This window comes from Salarias fasciatus, chromosome 20 (assembly GCF_902148845.1).
Source record: "Salarias fasciatus chromosome 20, fSalaFa1.1, whole genome shotgun sequence".
In the NCBI taxonomy this organism is placed as follows: Eukaryota; Metazoa; Chordata; class Actinopteri; order Blenniiformes; family Blenniidae; genus Salarias; species Salarias fasciatus.
Window position 1 is genome coordinate 7390477 of NC_043764.1, and position 19346 is coordinate 7409822.

Here is a 19346-nt window from a genome sequence, read left to right on the forward strand (position 1 = left end):
GGGAAAAAAAGTAAATCACAGGGAGACCACACTAGTTCCACCCATCTATCCATTCATCTAAGGGCTGTGCTGCATTAGATTCAATCCCAGCTGACCATGAGTCTGTCCCGGCCAGGTCAACACAGGTCAAACATAGGAAGAGACAGAAAATCATGATGACATGAAAACGATCTGCTGTAAAGCATCACTTTTCTGTTTTAGCTTCAGAAAAGCTCCACATTCTAACAGGATATTAGTAATGATTGTCATACACGTGGAAATGGACAGTAGTTCTTCATCTCTTTGACCCCTGAAGCTATTAATGAGGACAAACCAGTGCTCTGTCATCGCTATTGTTAGTAAAGTAATTGTGCACGTACAGAAAAGCCATTTGATGCAGCCGTGGTATGCAAGTGCCGCACTTTTCGTTTTTAAAAGTCGGCTTTAAAAACACACAAAAAAACACCACAAAGCTGCACTTTTCAGGTCTTCAAAATGTCGTTTCCATGTAAATGAACAGTCAAAATTAAATAAAAAAGGTCACTATGTCCACTTGAAAACCTCAACAGGGATTCAGAGGCACCGATTATCCCTACACACATTTTGGACTGTGGGAAAGAAAACACATAACATTTTTTTTTTCCATCTGAAGGTTAGAAAAGAAAAACCATAAAAGTCAATTTTTTGTTCAGGAGTTCGGCATCAGGAATTCCTCAATTTACCTCAAGTGTGAGTTTTAAAAGGCGATTTTACAACCGATGCCACCCTGGACACCCAACAGGTAGAAAGTTCTTCTAAAATCGTTATTAAAGAGTAAAGTGAAGATTGTTGGAAATCTCAGGAGGCCCAGGACAAATGTTTCATTGGGAAAACAGAAAACTGATTCCTTGAATCCCAGATAAGGTCCAGGAAATTTCCATTCTCAGCGCTGATGCAAACTTTCCACCCTTCAATTTCTCCTCAACTCCCACCATTTCGTCTCACACTCGTGTGTGTCGGCAGCTCTCTTTCCACAGGTAATCTTTCTAGGATGCTGGGAAGTTATAATTAATGCATCGCCCTGTCTTCACGCCACTCCACTTTAGCGTGCATGGAAACAATAAAACATTAATAACATCCAAACTCAGAATGTCACAAATGGAAGGTTATTCCGGCGTCCTCAGCGCAGCGGGAAAACAAAGCTTTTTGTCAATAACAACTCGAAGAGGGTTCCTGCGAGCTTTCCCAGCTCCGTTGGGCTTCGAGCCAGCATTTCCCCCCCCTCGGCGCGTCCGCACTTCAAAGAGGGAAGGGAGAGCTTTTGGCTGGCGTGCATTAAAACTAAGAATAAACACGCTGATCTGGAATCATCAGCCAGGTCCCACGGTTGCATGAGCACGAACCCACCGTGAAAGAGGGGCTGGCCTCTGATCAGCGCTTCGGCACTAAGGTGCTTTGTGGGTATTCGGTCCCTGCCTTTCAAAGGGTTGAGGGAGTTCAGCGCTATCTCGCCGTACCAGGTAGCCTGACTAATAGCATGCTCAAAGCTTCTTGAATGTCAGAGCATCCCGAGCTCGCTTCCTGGAAACCCGGACGGAAATATCCCCGCAAAGTAGCGTACAATTGAAGCCCACAGCTGGAGCTGAAAACAGCTCCTGAAACATTCTGAAAAGCTGCAGTACGGGCGAGAAGGGCGGGTCACAAAGCCCAGACCTGGCATTTTACTTCAAGGGAGGGAAACTCAAGAAAGAGTTTGGAGATCCAGTTCATGCAGTGTGGACTGGGAAGGTCCGCGATTTGAAAAGGTTTCATTATTTCCTCTGAAAACTGAACAGAGCAGACAGACGGAGGATGGACGAGGAGGCTGATGCAACAGACTGAAGATTTCAAAACTCACTGGAAGATTGAGCTTTCACTTCCTGTTCCAGTGATGTTTGCACTGTGGTGGATACAAACACAAAAGCCATATTTCTTCATGACAAATAAAAAAAGGCAACAGAAAAAACTGGTGGAGTGTGAAAACAGGTGCCTGCAGAGGAAGCAGGAATCACAATGCATGAGTCACAATGATTTTGCGAAAGCAAAACACAATTTACTGAGTCGTCTGTTCTCATATGCTAAATTGTCATTTAATTTGTTTGATTCCAACTTGGAGTCACAAAATAGTTGAAATGCAGGGTCCAGAGTTTATTTAGATTAATTTTTTAATTTATTTTTAGCTCTTTGCTGTTTATTCACTGGACTGTGACTCACAGAAATTGCAGCTGACTGTAAAAATGAAATCCTTGAAATCTTTCCAGTATGAAGAAAAAAAAAACCTTTGATAACTTTCATGGTATATTTGATTAAACTGAGTAAAATTCATCCCCCACCAACAGAAATTCACTAGTTATTCCAAAATGTTAATATTCAGTGTAGTTCACAATCCCTTATTTTCTTTATATTGTTAATGTTATTCATTGTGGCTCAGGCTGTGAAGGCTGAAGCTGCCAGGGTTGGTAGTTCAAAATCCCTACAAGGTTCAGACCTTCACACATGGCTCTAATGCCGTCATTGTTCGAGGTCTGGCTGGAACTGTTTGCACCCTTGATGCTGAAGGAGTTGGGATTAAAAGTGGGGCAAAAACCTAAAAAGGGGAGATACATTACAACAAGCATGCAAAACCCCCAAAAAACAGTGAAATTGGATTTACACCGAACAAAAGCCGCATGGCAGCACTCAGAAACGCACTAAACACGGTCATGGTGCCCTCAGCCTATTACTCCACAGCCCATGTACTCACAATCACATGGGTTTAAATCCCATTTCACAGCGTGTTGTCACATCCCTTTTGTTTGGCCTCCTCCTGCCTCTCCTCCGTGTTCGCCGTCCTCCAAAAAGGCCCTCGGAAAACGCGAGAGCAGGTTGAATTTTGCAAACAGGAAAACCCTGCCAGGGCTTTCCAGCTGTGCGAGGTGCCCTCGGGTTGAGGCGGTAAACAGGCAGAGCTGCCTCTTAAACAAACACTGCCCTTATCTGAACACACATGAAGTGTGTGGAGGTGAGAACGGAGCCAGGAATTGACAGTTGAGGAAGAAATAATGGCCTCAAGTCCCTGAGAGAGCGCCGACATGTGAACAGCCGGAGTGGCACTTACGCTCAAATAAACAAATGAATAAATAGGTTGCTGCGGAGAGAAGCCGACCATACATTAAGGCTGGTGAAGTAACACAAGCGTTAAGAACAGCATGCATGCATCATTACAAATCTCTCACACACACACACACACAAACACACACACACACACACCCAGGCGCTGGCTTGTCAGCTGATTTCTGCGCTCTGTTTGTTTGTTAAAGCCTTTCTGCCCCTGAGGTCTGGGCACTCATTATAGTCAGTGTAAAGTAGAGCAGTGTATTTAAAAAAAAAAAAAAAAAAAAAAAAGCAACAACCTCACGCACGTGCACACAGACACACACCCGCACACACACAACAGCCTTGGCAACATAATGGTTTAAACCAGTCTTTTACAACAGAAGCACTAATCCTTTACATTAAAGCAGATACACTTAACTTCACCACTGAGTACAAAAAGCCCCCCTCGCATGTTACCACTCACTTTGAGCCCGTATCACATTTATACACTCCATCGTGTCTATTGTGCTTATAAACAAATCCGCAGTGACCCCTCTAACATGCAGACGTGGCGTCGGTTCGCAGCTGTTTGCAGCCATCATCCTCCGTCCCGCATCTGTCTTCTGTTTGGGAAAGAAAACGTGTGTATGAGGGGGAAGGAAAAAAAGAGTATTTTTTCTTAAATATTTAACATTTTGTTGTCAGGTTCTGTAGGTTAAGATTTCAACTCGTGTGCAGACTGTGATTTGGTGTCTTGACACATCACCGGAGCACCTGAGGGGGGCGATTTCTACAGAAACACCCCAAACACTCTGAGTGTTTTCTGTCAGCTCAAACATCCTGAATTTACATTTTTCAAACCATTGCTTCAGGGGGTCTGTATAATAGCGCAGCACTAATGGACTACTCACCACAGTAGGTGCAGAAGAAAAGGAACACTTTTAGGTGTCAATTAGTCAAACGCACGCAGAGAGACTAAATAGCATTTGAACTACAAATAACTCTGCTCCGCTTAGAAAAAAAACCCCAAAATAAAACAGAACTACATAAATAAAAATGGTATATTTCTATTAAATTAGTCACTAATGAAAAGTAACTATACTGAGAATGTCAGTAATATGGCAACGCAACTTCTACATAACTACCAGGAGTAACAATGCAGATTTGGCTCCTTTCAACTCCCCAAAAAACGTGTTATGTTTATCCTTTACTTTTATATTTTGCAATGATGCAGGAAAACCAATGGAAACAGAACGAGTTGAGTAAAAAGTTGATCCAAAGCTAACAACATGGCTGTGCTTTCACCAAAGATGAAAAGATGAGATGGAGTTGGGGTTTTTTTTGCTGTATTTCGCACCAGAAAGTATCATTAAAATTGCCTTTAAGCCAAGATTTTGAAATATTTCTGTAGCAATTGCCTGGTTTTGTGAAAATATCAATGTCTTTATCATATCTACTCTGTTCCACAACAAGGAAAAAAAAAATATTTTAAATTATTGCAGTATTTTATCGGTCTGGCCCATAAGGTGAGGCCCCTGAACTAAAATGTGCCTGAGACCCCTGCTCTACACCTTCATGGTGTTCTCCAGCCTTTTAATGTCAGTGCATACAACCTAAAAACACATATCAAATATATCGACGTGACATTTTAATAACTAAAGGAGAGGTGAATTACAGTGTTTGTGCCTACATTGCCAACAAATGTGAGAAGGTCATATTATATATCTTGTGCTTGAAATCCATCAGATGACAGTCAAATAATTTAAAAAAACACCTCAAGTATAATTACACCCAACTCAGTCAACCTGAACAGGCAGAGCACTTAACGAACCCCCAATTAGCAGCAGCAGCAGCGGCTGACAGGAGCTGCTGTCACTGACTTTTTTTTCCCATGTTTTTCCTATTAGGAAAAAAATAAGACCCCCGATATGAAGACTAATGGTCACATTTTCCTATGATGAGCTGTCAAACGTTGCACATGAAAGACAAGTGAGTAACAGTGACGGCAGACGAAGACACATCCTGAAGGATCCACCTCCTGACACATCAAGTGAAGCTCAGTTTTCAAGCCCTGGAACAACAGACTCGTGGAATCCAGCGCTGTGAGTCACAGTGTTTCTCTCCAGAGGTTGGGTTCCTGTGTGCCTCTCTCTCTGCAGCCATCCTGTTTGTTTACAGTAATCGCGTTAATGTCGTAAAGCTAATGCGGTCATGATTAATCAATGCTAAACATGGAGCTGAAGTATCAGTCTGCTGATGATCTTTCCTCACTTTCTCTCTAATGTACTTCCTATTCTCCTCTGATGGCAGCTTTGACTCAAACATTTGCTCATTTAGTCTTGTTGGAGCACAAACAAGTCATTAATATGCTGATTATAAACACTTATATTTCCAATCATTGTTGAGTCTTCGGCTCTTCAAAGTCTGAAAGGTTAGGAGAGCTGTCTTCAACCTTTATTATGCATTTGTATATTGAACAGATTTTAAAAGCGTTTCCTACAGAGTCATATCAGAGTTCACTTTGATTGCAGAACAAGTGAGGCATATGAACGTTAACAAAAAATAAAGTTAGAGAAGCTTTTATCCCAGGTTTTCTTGCAATTGTCGTTTTTGACTTTTAGTGTTTCCAACGTTATTCGTTAATTAAACACTGTATGTTGAAGCATGGTGGAACAAAATACAATGAAATCGATCGATTCACCCAACTTTCGCAGAAGACAGGGAACACCCTCAACAGTCTGCCAGACAACTATACAATTTAGAGAGAACTATAAACCCAATGCACATTTTCATGCACTGATTGATACTTATTTCGAGCATTTAAAAAAATAAATGAAACTGAAGAAAAAAGCAAAACATCTGAATAAATGAACCAAATGTTAAAAAGACAGCAAGCTATCCTTGACGTGTGCTGATCTTTCAATGTGAATATCGTTCAGTAATTCTGTCTTTAACCAACAGTTCGGTTGGAGTTTCTTTGAACGTTTTGCAGCAGAAAACAAAACAGCAAACAGCAAAACAGCACCAAAAACAGCAGACACCCTGTTTATGATTACTGGAAAAACGAAAATATTACAAACTTACCGAAGATATGAGAGGGTTACAGCTGCACATCTGTCTGACTAAAGTTAATGAAAGATTGATGTTCGGCAGCCTGTTGAGTGAAAAACGGTTCCACCTCAAGCTGTTTGCCAGGTGGATGCACATTAGATAGAAAATGTCCTCAAATAATAGGGTAATATTTGAGGTGGGCCATTTTCCCCCCCCCCGTCTTTCTGCTGAAGGGGACTGTTTATGACAGAGAGGGTGACGAGAAGCAGATTTGAGAACCAGAGGCTTACCAACCATCTGCAAAACTCTCAGCAGGGAGTGTGGATTTGTTATGCTCGGAGCGCTCTGAAAACTCCTGTCAGAAAATTCACTCATAGCCACCGTGCCCAAAAGCTTCTCTGCCAAAAGGATCCACCTGTGCATAATAATGCTTTATTTATCCTTACTTTACAGCAGTGGCACCGGCTCTCAAAGGCACACTGTTACACAGGAACACAGTTATCAAGTGGACTTATTTCTGCGCCAAACAGCTCCAAGATGAAAATACACACAGCTGCATGACTGTGGAGGAACTTGGCATTTATAGAAGAGACGTGAGTGCAAATCTAAAATCCTGCACGAATGGAAAGCTGAGAAACACACATGCCATCCGTGCAATTAGCTGTCGCTCACTCAACCATGATTTGCATGAAATAACAGAAAGCATTTAGTCGAGCTGGATGGACGATTCAGTGTTCCTGCAGCACATATCTTCTTTAAAAAAAAAACAGATGTGGTCACATTTTTCAAATCATTCCGATTGAATACAAAGCACACATGCTGGCTTGCTTCAAGCTTAAAGGACTGCCTGGAAATATCTGGCTGGGCTGTGAAAACATACTTAGCAACAGTCAGCACGGATGTAGACGATGGGAGCCAGCTTGTCCTAAATAAGGAATGCTATATTTACAAGAGTATATGTATTTGTTGCTCTTCTGAAAGCCACCAGAGCCTTCAGAAAATAAATGTTAGCTTTATAGAGCAGTGCAGCGTCACTTATCCACAGCCGGCTGAAACGGATCATTTGTCACCAAAGTCGCACAAGAGCACAAACTCAAATGTCGAAGCAGTCTTAAACTGGAGACTCCAGAAGTTCCAAGTCATCATCAGTTATGCATCCACAGACTGTTCTTCACAGTTTGAAGTCTCTCTTGTGCCAGTAGAGCTTCTCTAAACTGAAGCTGTACTAATCCCTGTTTACTAACATCTTTCATTCTAATCAATCATAGTTATTTATTAATACGTTTGTGGGACCAACACAGAGAGGATGATTGTCTACTTGAAACACTGCTGTTCAAAAGAGTGACGCAGCTTTTACACTGTCTGCACCTCACCGTTGAAACCGACTGATAATGCAAAGATGAGATGCTGATTGCCATGTAGTTTGTGTAGTCCGGCCTTCAGTGCGGTCGGTGTGGGTTTAGCACTTAATATGAAGAAGTACCTCATACAACATCCACATATTCATTTATTCATTCATCCTCTATACCAGGGGTCATCAACCTTTCTATACCTGCTTCGAGGGCAAAGATAAATACAAAGGACTACACTCAACAAACTTCTTGAATAATTCCAGTATTAAATCATGTTATTTGTCCCGACCAATACTTTTAGGGTGTTCAGTGTCCAAGCAAGCTACCAGGAGTCCACAAGCACCACACGGGTAACGCCTGGAGCGTAAACCAGCAAGCACTGAGCAGAGTACATCACAGCATCAACACTGCTTAATGAGCAATTAAGAGGCCTCAACTGACCAAACAAGAAGGTCTCTGGATTACAGGAGGAAACCAGAGCACAGAGAGAAATGTCAGGTAGGCACAGAAAGACAGAAGCAAGTCTCCTTCAGCAAAGCAAGAGTACAGTTATCTTTAGCTTTATCACAAACTTCCTGTGTCAGAAACACTGTTCAACATCAAAACACATTGAGGTCAGAAGCTGAGTCTTGATGTTGGCCTCATTGTTACAGGACGTTGTTTACGCAGCAGAGCAACCTGCCATAAAGCTCCTGAAGCCTCTGAGAATAGGCGAAACCTCCACAGCCTGGATGTTTGGAGTAGATGCAACTTGATCCCAACAGGAATAAGACAGTGGAAAGTACGTCTAATGGTTCTTAATGGAAGTGTAAACTTCCCTGGACGGTATGGCCACTACGCTGCAGCACACATGCAGGTCATCGTGCGTTCACAACGCGATGAGCTCGTATTGTGCGCTCTCACATTTCTCTCTGAAAAGCTTGCGTCTTTGAAATGAATATGCATGCATGATTTAGTAAAACACATCTGACTATTTTTGCATAATTTGATGCCCACAGCACACATTTATTTGGCTTGTTGTGTTTGCCAGAAAAATCACTGCTTCACATGACATGGCGTCCAATTACATTTGAAGCCAAAGGTGTTAATAGCGGTGCCAGAAAGCTTCTCACTCAGGATGAGTCCAAAGCTACTTTACCCTCAGAGGGGACGGTGAGCACAGATAACAGAATATTTTCATACCTGGGTGTCATTCAGAGTGTTGTGCTTGGCTTTCCATGTCAAAAGTGACAAAAATGTGTTGTGTAGGGCATTAAAATAAAAGACAAGCGCCAGGAAGAAGATCCAAACTCTCTGCTCAACTAAAACCTAAATGTCATATCGCATTGCCAGATACTCGTTAATAAAGAAACAGATGGATTTTGTTCTTTAGCTTGTCAGAAATAAAGACCAGGGTTACCACAGAAATAGTAATAAAACAGCATAAATCTAGAAATCCAACGCCACTTATGCTGGAAATATTAATAATTAATAAAAAAAAAAGACTAAAACAGTCTGAAGTATATTGGCGGTGGAAAGACTATTGAGAGTGAACTATTGTAGATTGACCTGCAAAATGCCACACACAGACGCACACACGCACACACGCACAGTCTTGTATTTCTATTCTTGTGGGGACCGTCCATTGACTCCCATTCATGTCTAGCCCCTAACCCTGACCCTAACCCTAACCCTAACCCACACTAAAACAAAGCCTAACCCTAAACAAATGTTTTTGCACTTTTACTTTTTTCAGTAACAACAACATGGTCAAGAAAACACTGTTTCTCCTACTTAGGACCGGAAAAAGGTCCCCACAAGGCACGTCGTTCCACGTTTTGCTATCCTTGTGGGGACATTTGGCCCCGACAAGGATAGAAATACAAGAACGCTCACACACACACACACACACACACACACACACACACACACACACACCCTTTGGAAGTCCTATTATATGAAGGCACTTCGGTGGTGAAACTAAACCTTGAGGGCATCCGTCCAAGATGTTCAAAGGGCAAGCCCTGTTTTCATCCCAACACGATATTAACACTGCTTCGTGACATTTACTGCTGCTTTTACCTCCAATGCTGCTCTCTCTGTCGTCTTGAACTAAAATTCTTTGGCATTTCTGCAACAATCAGCCATAAACGATGATCTTTTTAACCACAGCACTGAAAATAAAAGTCAGATGTGGGAATGATAAAGCCTTTTTTTATTTCTTTGACTCACTGCTCTGCTTGTAACCCTGAGTAAAACGATATGATCATCCATAATGAGGATGACTCAGAGCGTATATGTCCCCTCCTGGGAGCTGACCCTCTTCAGCTGACCCAGATGTAAACGTATTACGCAGCCTTACACAGAGAACCTCGGCGTATTCACCCAGAAGTTTCCAGTTGGCATCAGTGCTGTGACCTACTATATGCACTGGAAGTGGTTTTACGATGCAATGAACTGTATTGTGAAATACTCTGAGCAATATGATCGGATGCATCAAATCAGTGTTTGGCTTGTTGATCATTAACGCGTCAAGATTCAACATGAAGTATAAAAGGGTTAATGTGTGTTTTTTTTCTATTTCTTTTTATCGTTTGACCTTATCAATGACATTAATGCAATTCATTCTTCAGAGGAATAAAAACAGGAATTTCTGACTCTTGGCCAACTTTTCAACCTCTTCTGGCCAATTTCTACTTTCTTTTCAGGACATTCAGTAGGAAGTCCCCCCACCCCCCTCAAAAAAAAGAACAGGTGCAGATAAGCTACCCGAAAAAAATAAAATGCATCAGAAAGATTTAAAGATGTGTATTCAGGTGAATGCTACTGTCACTCCAGATCAACTGGATAAGGTTGCATCAGGTTTTTTATCCTTCACATTACCAAAAAAAAAAAAAAATCAACCGCACTATCTACCAGGATCCCTTCACAGCTATAAAGATGCTATTCGCACAATAAGGAGGATTTCCCACCATGCACAATAAAAAGATCCTGAATGTTCAGCACTTCTCTCTCATCTTGTGATATAAACATGTTGCCTGACTGCGTCACGTCAAGGTGTCTACTGAAGAGAAACTCCTATTAAACCAAGTCTGTCTGACACGTCAACCTCCCGAGTCTTCGTTTCAACCTCCAGCCTCACATCTCTCACTCCCAGCAAAACTCGGCTCTACGTTCAGACTGCAACACACATCAACAGCTGGGAATCCGCCAGTGCAACCGCGGTCTCTTCTGCTGGCTACCGCAGCAGTTGGGGGTTGCTTTGCTCAAGGGCACCTTGGGCTAATGTTGTTTAGTGTGCCAAACTGTGCCGTTCACAGCCTCATCCAACTGACCCTAAAGCCTGCTTTGTGTGCATGTGGTTATGTGTGTGTGTGTGCTTAAACTGGTGCCAACACACACACACACACACACACACACACACACACGCACATGCTGCATTTAATCTCCACGCACCATAACTACTGCAATTATCTGGAGAATCAATAGTTTTAAAGGAAATGTCACAAAAGGAATAAAAGGGAGAGAAGAGATTAAAAAAAAGTGGGAAAGTGGATGGAAGAAGCGAGACAAAAGAGAGACTGTGAGGGAAGAAAGTGTGAACGAGTGAGGAGGAGAGACAGCGAAAGACGGGTAGAAGAAGAAGAGAGGAGAGCAGGCCCAGCAGTCTCTGGCATACACAGATATTATTCATTGAGAAGATGTGAATACACCCTCAAGTGCAATGCTTTGAGCCACCTGAGGGAACACACACACACACACACTGACACAGTACACGTCTCAAAGAAGCGTTATGTACCAACACAAATAATGCATGAGTGCACACACACACACACACACGCACGCAAAGAAAAAAAAGAGAAAGAAAAAGCAGAAAAGAGGAGAGCGAGATGGAGGAGTGCAGTTACAAAGAGTGTGCCGAGGAGGAGAAACAGCCCGGGAGAGTTGTGTGAGGATTACAGGGAAGCGTTGAGGGAAGTCGGAGGGAGTTTGAGAAAAGGACTGAAAATGAGGAAGAGGAGAAGCAGACAAACGAGGCAGATTAACAAATATTTATAGGTTAAAAAGGGGGCGATGAAAATAGGAATAAAGAAGGAACTAAAAATAACTTTAAAAAAATGTTTTACGAAGAATGACAAAAAAAAAAGAGAAAAGATAAAACATGAAGAATGCTTCTCACATCCTTCCAGGGAAGGCTAGACTGAAAAATGAAAGGAGAAAGTGATGAGTAAAGGAGGGACGGGGAGTCGTAGATAACACACAGCACACAATGGAAGTGACAGCTTTGCTCCGAGCCCGACTCCGGCTCACTGTTGTTTCATTATAATCTCATAACTGTCAAATCCTGGAGCAAAAGGGGGGAGAGAGCAGGCAAGAGCGAGAGAGGGGCGAGAGAGAGAGAGAGAGAGAGAGACAGAGGGAGGGAGGGAGGGAGGGAATTTCATAAGTGAGAGAGAGGGAGTGAGAAAATTGGAAATGAATCTGTGAGTCTGGTTGAAGCGAGCTGAACGCACACAGGGAGAGGCAGATCGAGACGCTGTTGACACTGGCAAACATGCACACACGCTGTTCAAGACACACACTCACAGCAGCTCTGCCCGACTCATGGCTCTCACTCGTTAGTCAATTTTATTCCACTTTCCTTCATTGAAATATGTAAGTAAGTAGACTTGTCTTTACCTCTCTTGCATCTTCATTCACTCCTAAAAACATACCTTTCCCCTCACTCACTTCCTCTGAAGAAAAACTTGTGGTACTATTAATTATTTCTTATTTAAGATGTCTTAATTGTTAAGATTACAAGCACAGTAGTTGAACTGTCAGTTGGATTCCTGATTCATTTCAGTCCCAGCTGAAGTCAGTTGGAAGTCAAACTCTGGTGCTTGTGTGATGTTTTGGTGTGCTTGTGGTAATCAAGCTGGTAAATTCTGCTCATTTCAACTGCGCACGCCTCTCAGTCCATCCTCCCTCTAAAGGCAGGGTCATGAGGCGCTGGAGCCAAACCCTGTTTACGGTGGGCGAAGACACGTCATCCGTCCATGACAGGGCGAAAACACAGAGACACATAACCACACACACACACTCATATACAGTCACACCTCCAAGCAATCTAAGGTCACCATTTAACCTAAAATGCATGTTTTTGGACTGTGAGAGAAGATCTGAGCATCCAGGAGAAACGCACACACACACACACACACACACACACACAGTCTCGTATTTCTATCCTTGTGGGGACCTTCCATTGACTCCCATTCATGTCTAGCCCCTAACCCTGACCCTTACCCTAACCCTAACCCACACCACAACAAAGCCTAACCCTAAAGAAATGTTTTTGCACTTTTACTTTTTTCAGTAACAACAACATGGTCAAGAAAACACTGTTTCTCCTACTTAGGACCGGAAAAAGGTCCCCACAAGGCACGTCGTTCCACGTTTTGCTATCCTTGTGGGGACATTTGGCCCCAACAAGGATAGAAATACGAGAACACACACACACACACACACACACACACACACACACACACACACACACAGGGAGAACATGCAGACCCCACCAAGAGGAGTTTGACCGGAAACTGAACCCAGACCTTGTCACTGTAAGGCAAGAGTTGGTGGCTGTGGATGAAGGCAAAAGTCGGCTAACACAAAAGTTAACCGCAGTATCAGGAGGCAGGATGGAGCACATGTGCAACTATGTTTATCTATGACAGAAGAAACAAGATCAGTGAAACTAAGTGAAACAGCATTAATAATTTACATAATAACCATCAGTGAACACATTACTCCTAAAAGCAGAGCTGTTTCAATGCAGCTAAGTAACCGTACTTGATCACTTGCTATCATTACACCGTCCCACCAATTAATTCATTGGTTCACTCATTTCCTTGCAGCTGTTCATCCTCTTATCAACTCAATCACTTCTTTTTTCCTCTACTCCTTCACACAGTCACATCTGAACTCACCCGTTCTAATCTGTCTCTTCATGTTTAACTTGCTTGTTCCATCAATCACCCGATCACTCATCGCTTCCCGTAGTGGCCTGACGTGTCCCACACTCATTGACACACTTCTTTTACTCACTCGCTCCCTCAGAATGACACCAAAAGGAATATTTACGAGCCAACGTCATCGCTCGTGTGAAAACTGTGGAAATAGGGCAGCAGGTCACACACGCGCTCCCAAGCCAGCGTTATTTGACTAATTCCAACAGAGAGAATAAAAACACAGCATTACTTCAAAGCAACAATGCTGCACTCTTTTCTTTTGCTTATTTGCTTTTCTATGGCTTTGATCACTGACAGTAAAGAAGTCTCAGAAGGGTTCGTGAAGCCTTCATTTTCAAGACTAAGTCGGAGAGCACACACAGATCAAAGCCAATAAATACAACTAATAGGAAACGGTTTTAATCCTAAACGTTTTGGCCTGTCTGACAGGCAAGGCCCCACACAGAGCCTCGCAGAAATACATTTGAACGTTACTTTTTGTGGACGTCACAGTGAGTGGTCAACCGGTGCAGTCATTTAAGCTGAGATGGTGACAACTGCTGGCCTTCTGAAATGTTAAACACTGCAAAAACAACGCAATAAAAAAGCAGCACCATTAAAACGGGATGTGCAGTCTGCGACAGAAATTGGCTGTCAGTCAGAACTGCGGGCTTCACTGTGAAGCAAGTTTTCCTTAATTAAACAGAATCGCTCTCACAACTTGGACCAGGCTTCTCCCAGATCCTGTCAATCAAACACTGTTTGCAGTCCGACATATTGATCACTCAGGACTGGACAGCTTTCCCACCTCCACCAAGAAGAAAGTGGCTTTAAAGCCTGAAATTAACAACGGCTGCAAAAGAAGATGTGATACAATATCAGCTGTCAACAAAAGGAATGATCTGATTTGACAAGGTCCTCGTAATTGACAACAATCTTCAAATACCTTCAACAAAGTCTGCTTCAAATATTCATGTTTCCTTTTTACTCTGACATGAAAATCTCATAAATTACTATATACTTACTATCTTCATGCAGCATCCTTTCAGAAGATTCTAATTTGAGCTCTACTATACTCCTCGCTTGATTTCTTTCACAACACAAATCTAAAAAAAAAAAAAAAAAAAAAAAAAAATGCAACTTTCCTCAACTTCCAGCTTTGTCTTTAAAAGTCACAGGGAAAGAAAGCCGACACATAAAGCACACTGTGGAAAAACCCAGTTTTTCTGGCCACTGACAAACTCAACCAGCAGAAAACACACACATATCAAACTGAATGTGTGTCACAGAGCCTAGGTGACATTTAAAAACCACAAATTTCTTCATGAGCATGACAAGACAGAAAGACCGGACAGAAAAGTGGAAGAAATACACAAAATTCAGCGGACTGTCAATCAGTCTTATCACCCTCTTCTCTCAAACACACGAAACCCCGTGGTATCGGAGTGCTTATCTTCACAGTATTTGTTACACTGAATGAAGCTACAGAGGAATCTAAGCTGACGACACACACAAACACACACACACCCGTGCCTTCTCCACATTTTGGTGTCTTACCTGTGACAGTGATCTGCATGGGTGCCACCAGTGGCCTGTTGTTATCCAGTTTTCGGCTCAGTCGGATCTCTCCACTGGTGTGATTCAGAAGCAGCAGGCGAAGCTCGTTTCCCCTGTCGATGGTGTAGTGAAGCCTGTCTGACACGTCGGGATCATGGGCGGGTACCCTCCCAATCACCCCACTGGGGAAACTGTTGGACCGATTCGACACAAAGTTGTTGAAAATGATCTGAAAGTCCTGCAGAGTGGGTTCATTGTCATTCTGGTCCACGAGTCGAATCCGGACTGTGGCTCTGCTGACTAAGGGAGCTGATGTGGCCTGGACTACGATAACATACTCATTGCGGGTCTCATAGTCCAGATCGATGAGCGATGTCAGTTCTCCTGAAAAGATGTCCATCTGGAAGATCTCAGGGATGTTTCCCTCTACGATTTGGTACATGATTTGAGCATTTGCCCCCTCATCTGGGTCAGTGGCTGTGATCTGCGCAACCACGGAGCCAACAGCACTGTTTTCCTTCACTAGGACCTCAAAGTCATCGGCAGGGAAGACAGGGGCATTGTCATTCACATCCAGAACCGTGACCTGGATGTGGACCGGCGTTCGCTGTGGGGGCACTCCGCGATCCACAGCATAGGCCGTGAGTTCATAAAACGGCACACTTTCACGGTCCAAACGACGTACAGTCCGTACAATTCCAGATGTGGGCTCGATGGTGAAGTCACCATCTCCATCCTCCCCATTTTGGAAGGTGTACTGAACACGCCCATTGGCATGTGCATCACGGTCAGTTGCTGAGATCTGAAGGACACTGGTGAAAGGAGGGGCATCTTCGGTCACTGTCCCCTGATATCTGGGACTAAGGAACTGAGGCGCGTTGTCGTTGACGTCATTTACATTCACCTCAACATATGTTGTGTCTGATTTTTGCGGGATGCCATTGTCTTTAGCTGTTATAGCCAAAGTGTATGTCATCTGATCCTCGTAATCAAGCTCAGCCTGGAGTGTTATGGCCCCTGAGGCGGGATCAATGCGAAATTGTGGTATATTGTCCTCAAGTAAGTATGTGATTCGAGCATTTTCACCCACATCATCATCAGTAGCACTGATCACAACGACAGTGCTTCCAGGTGGCCGGTCCTCATTCACACTGACAGAGTAATGGGCACTCTGGAAAACGGGTCTGTGTGTGTTGGCATCTGTGATGTTGATGTGCACCTGGCAGGTGTCATGGAGGGTGCGGTCGGAGGCCGTGACAGTCAGGACGTAGCGCCGTTCCTGTTTGTAGTCCAGTGGGAGCGCCAAGGAGAGAAGCCCCGACCCTCCTGCTGTGCTAATGGCAAAGCGGTTTCTCGTGTTTCCTCCTGTGATCTGATAAGTCACTGCGCTGTTAACATCCCGGTCCACCGCCGTTACAGTCACCACGCTGGTACCCACTGCTGCATCCTCATTCAGACGGGCGTAGTATTCCTTTTGGAGGAACTCGGGGCGGTTGTCATTCACATCCATCACTGTGATGGTCACACTTGCTGTCGCAGAAAGAGGCGGCATGCCGTAATCTCTGGCCTCCACGCCAAAGAAATAATGCTCAACAGATTCTCTATCAAGGATGGAGCTAACAGTCACCCAGCCAGTGGCAGAATTTATGACGAATGGTGTATCGGAGCTGGTGTCAGTTAACCTGTACTCCAGGCGAGCATTATCACCAGAGTCTGTATCAATGGCCTGGATGTGGAGGATTGAGCTGCCAACGGGGGCGCTCTCGAGCACCGAAGCCTGGAATGGAGTGGAGACAAAGATCGGTGGATTGTCATTGACATCTGTCACCTGCACGCTGACAATTCCCGTGTTGTTGGAAAGAGGTGGACGTCCATTGTCCTGTGCACGAACACGGAGCGTGTACTCCCGTTCAGATTCATAGTCCAGCGGTGCAACCACCTGGATCTCTCCAGTGACGCTGTCGATGGAAAACTGCCCGCGGCTGTTCCCGCTGATGATATTATAGTGGACAGCTGCATTGCTGTCCTTGTCCAAATCCGTAGCGCTCACACGGAGGATCTCAGAGTGTGGCCGCACGTCCTCCTTCACAGCAACCACGTAACGCTTTTCGCTGAACTGTGGCACGTTGTCATTTTCATCCAGCACGGTGATGAAAACTTTCACAGTGGCAGAGCGGGGCCCCGGATCCTTCCCCTGGTCGCTGGCCTCCACCTGGAGTGTGTAGTGCTCATTAGTTTCGCGGTCCACTGACCCTCGGGTTGTGATGAGGCCAGACCGAGGGTCAATCTCAAAAGCTGCCCGCGCTACCGTGGCTGAATCTCCGACAAACCGGTACCGGATATTAGCATTAGAGGGAGAGTCTGAATCTGTTGCTCTCAGCTGCAGGATGGGATAACCCTCCTCTACATTCTCCCTGATGGTTTCCCTGTACTCTGTCTGCTCGAATATTGGAGAATGATCATTTCGATCTGCAACAGTTATAGCCACCATCGTTGTGCCGGAGAGGCGAGGGGAGCCATAATCGGTGGATGTGACCCGGAAGTAATGCAGATCCATGTGTTCTCTGTCCAGAATCTGAGTGGTGGTGATGAGACCTGTGTCTGGGTGGATGTGGAAGTAGTCAGAAGAACGACTGTTCACCAGCGGGGCCATTGAGTAGCTTGTCCTGCCTGAATCCCCGGCGTCTGGGTCTGAGGCTGACATGACAATGACAGACGTGCCAGGGGGCTGGTTCTCAGCGACTTGCACTTGGAAGTTATACTGGGAAAAATGGGGGTGTCTGTTGGCTGCACGTCTGGATCGAGACCAGGGCATCAAAATTTTCCTCTCTCTATCTTGCTGTGGGGTATCAACATCTGCTATTATTATCAGTCGTTCTAGGCTCCTTTCTCCCCTTGAACTGTGCCTTTTCTCCTCCTCCTCCTCCTTCTCCACCCTTCTCTCTCCCCCCTCTCTTTCTTCATGGCTTTCATCCACTTGGCTTTCTCTTTCCCCTCCTCTGCTATCTGACTGTGTGATAACGGTGTTTCTGCCCCTGTCCTGACCCTTCCCTCCCTCTCTCTCCTCTGCCTGGTTTGCCTTTGTTATTCCCATTTCCCTCACCTCCTCCTCATCTTCCTGCACAGCCCGTGGTTCACTCCCTCCCACCAGCCGCGCCTCTCTCTCTCCCTCCCCCACCTGTAATTTTCCTCCCCAAACGGCGGCAGCAGCAGCGGCGGACCCCTGCGAGCCCTCTCCCTCCCTCTCTGCGTCCTTCTCCCTTTCTCCCTCAGCCCCCATCTGCCGCTTATCTGCCTGTCTGACACCTCGGGGCTCTAATGGCACTTGCTCGCTGGATTTCACTCGGTCCTGACGCGCGGTGGCCGCGCAGTCGGTGGAAACGCTGTCAGCGCACCTCGCGTGGACCATCTCTCGCAATGCACTCTCCCACACATCCTGCTGCTGCGTCTCATCATACCACGGCGATTTCTCTGTTTCTTCCTCACGACCGTATCCATCTACCTCCTCGCTCTGTCTTTCCTCGTTGTTGTTGTTGTTGTTACTGTTGGAGTTAAATCCGCTCCACAAAAAGACGCGCAGAGCGTCTGGCGGAGCTGTCCGTGGTGCTGAAAGCGCGTCCGCCGCAGAGAGCGAGAGAAGCGCAGGTGGAAAGTCGCCCCGCCGTGAACTCAGGTTAAATTCTGAGATCTGTTTTACTGCGTTGGGATCAGGCTGCGCGAGGAAACGCCGAGCCGGAGCCAAGGCTGACACAACAACACCGGGAGACGTAACGGGAAACTTAACAAGCGAGAAAAACCCTGAGTCACCGGCAGACTCTGTCTGCGAGGCTGCGCTCACTTTTTCAGCAGATAGACGGAGCTGTGCGGAGAGTTTTCCACTTTCTGAATAATCGCCTGTTTGTGTCTGAGTGGGCGTTTTGAGCACCGGGCCAGAATATTGTGACGCGGTTTTGGGGACGGCGCCGTTGTTGGACTCGGATCGTTGGCCGGGTGTTTCTGTGATGCCACTGGGGGGAGAGCGGATGAGGGAATCCCTCTGAGCTACGACTCCCCCGGGAACCATAAACTCAGACAAATATCCACCCCCTGTTTCTTGTCTGTCTAAACAACTAAAGCCAGCACGGGGAACCTCCCTGCTCTCCCCCGGGGTTGGACGGCTCTGGTCCCTGGTTGCCGGTACACGTTTCCCCTGCTGAGGCTCATTATCGGTCCGACGCAGGAGCGTCAGGATCGGGAAAGCCAAATCATTATCCGGGTAATTAGATAAATTAATGTGTTTGTTAGCGTGGTTCATCCCTCCTCCTCTTCTTCTTCCACCCCCCTCTGTAACCTCAAGAAGAGGAGGTGA

At 45.0% G+C, this 19346-nt stretch overlaps 1 protein-coding gene across 1 annotated transcript in view; it reads right to left on the reverse strand.

The window, feature by feature from the left end:
• celsr3 (cadherin, EGF LAG seven-pass G-type receptor 3) overlaps positions 1-19326 on the reverse strand; it is a 115509-nt gene extending 96183 nt beyond the window's left edge. Inside the window, 1 exon segment of the mRNA XM_030118563.1 lies at positions 14999-19326. Within this exon segment, the coding sequence (XP_029974423.1) occupies positions 14999-19292 (4294 nt within the window). The 5' untranslated portion in view covers positions 19293-19326.
• Between the last annotated feature and the right edge of the window lie 20 nt (positions 19327-19346).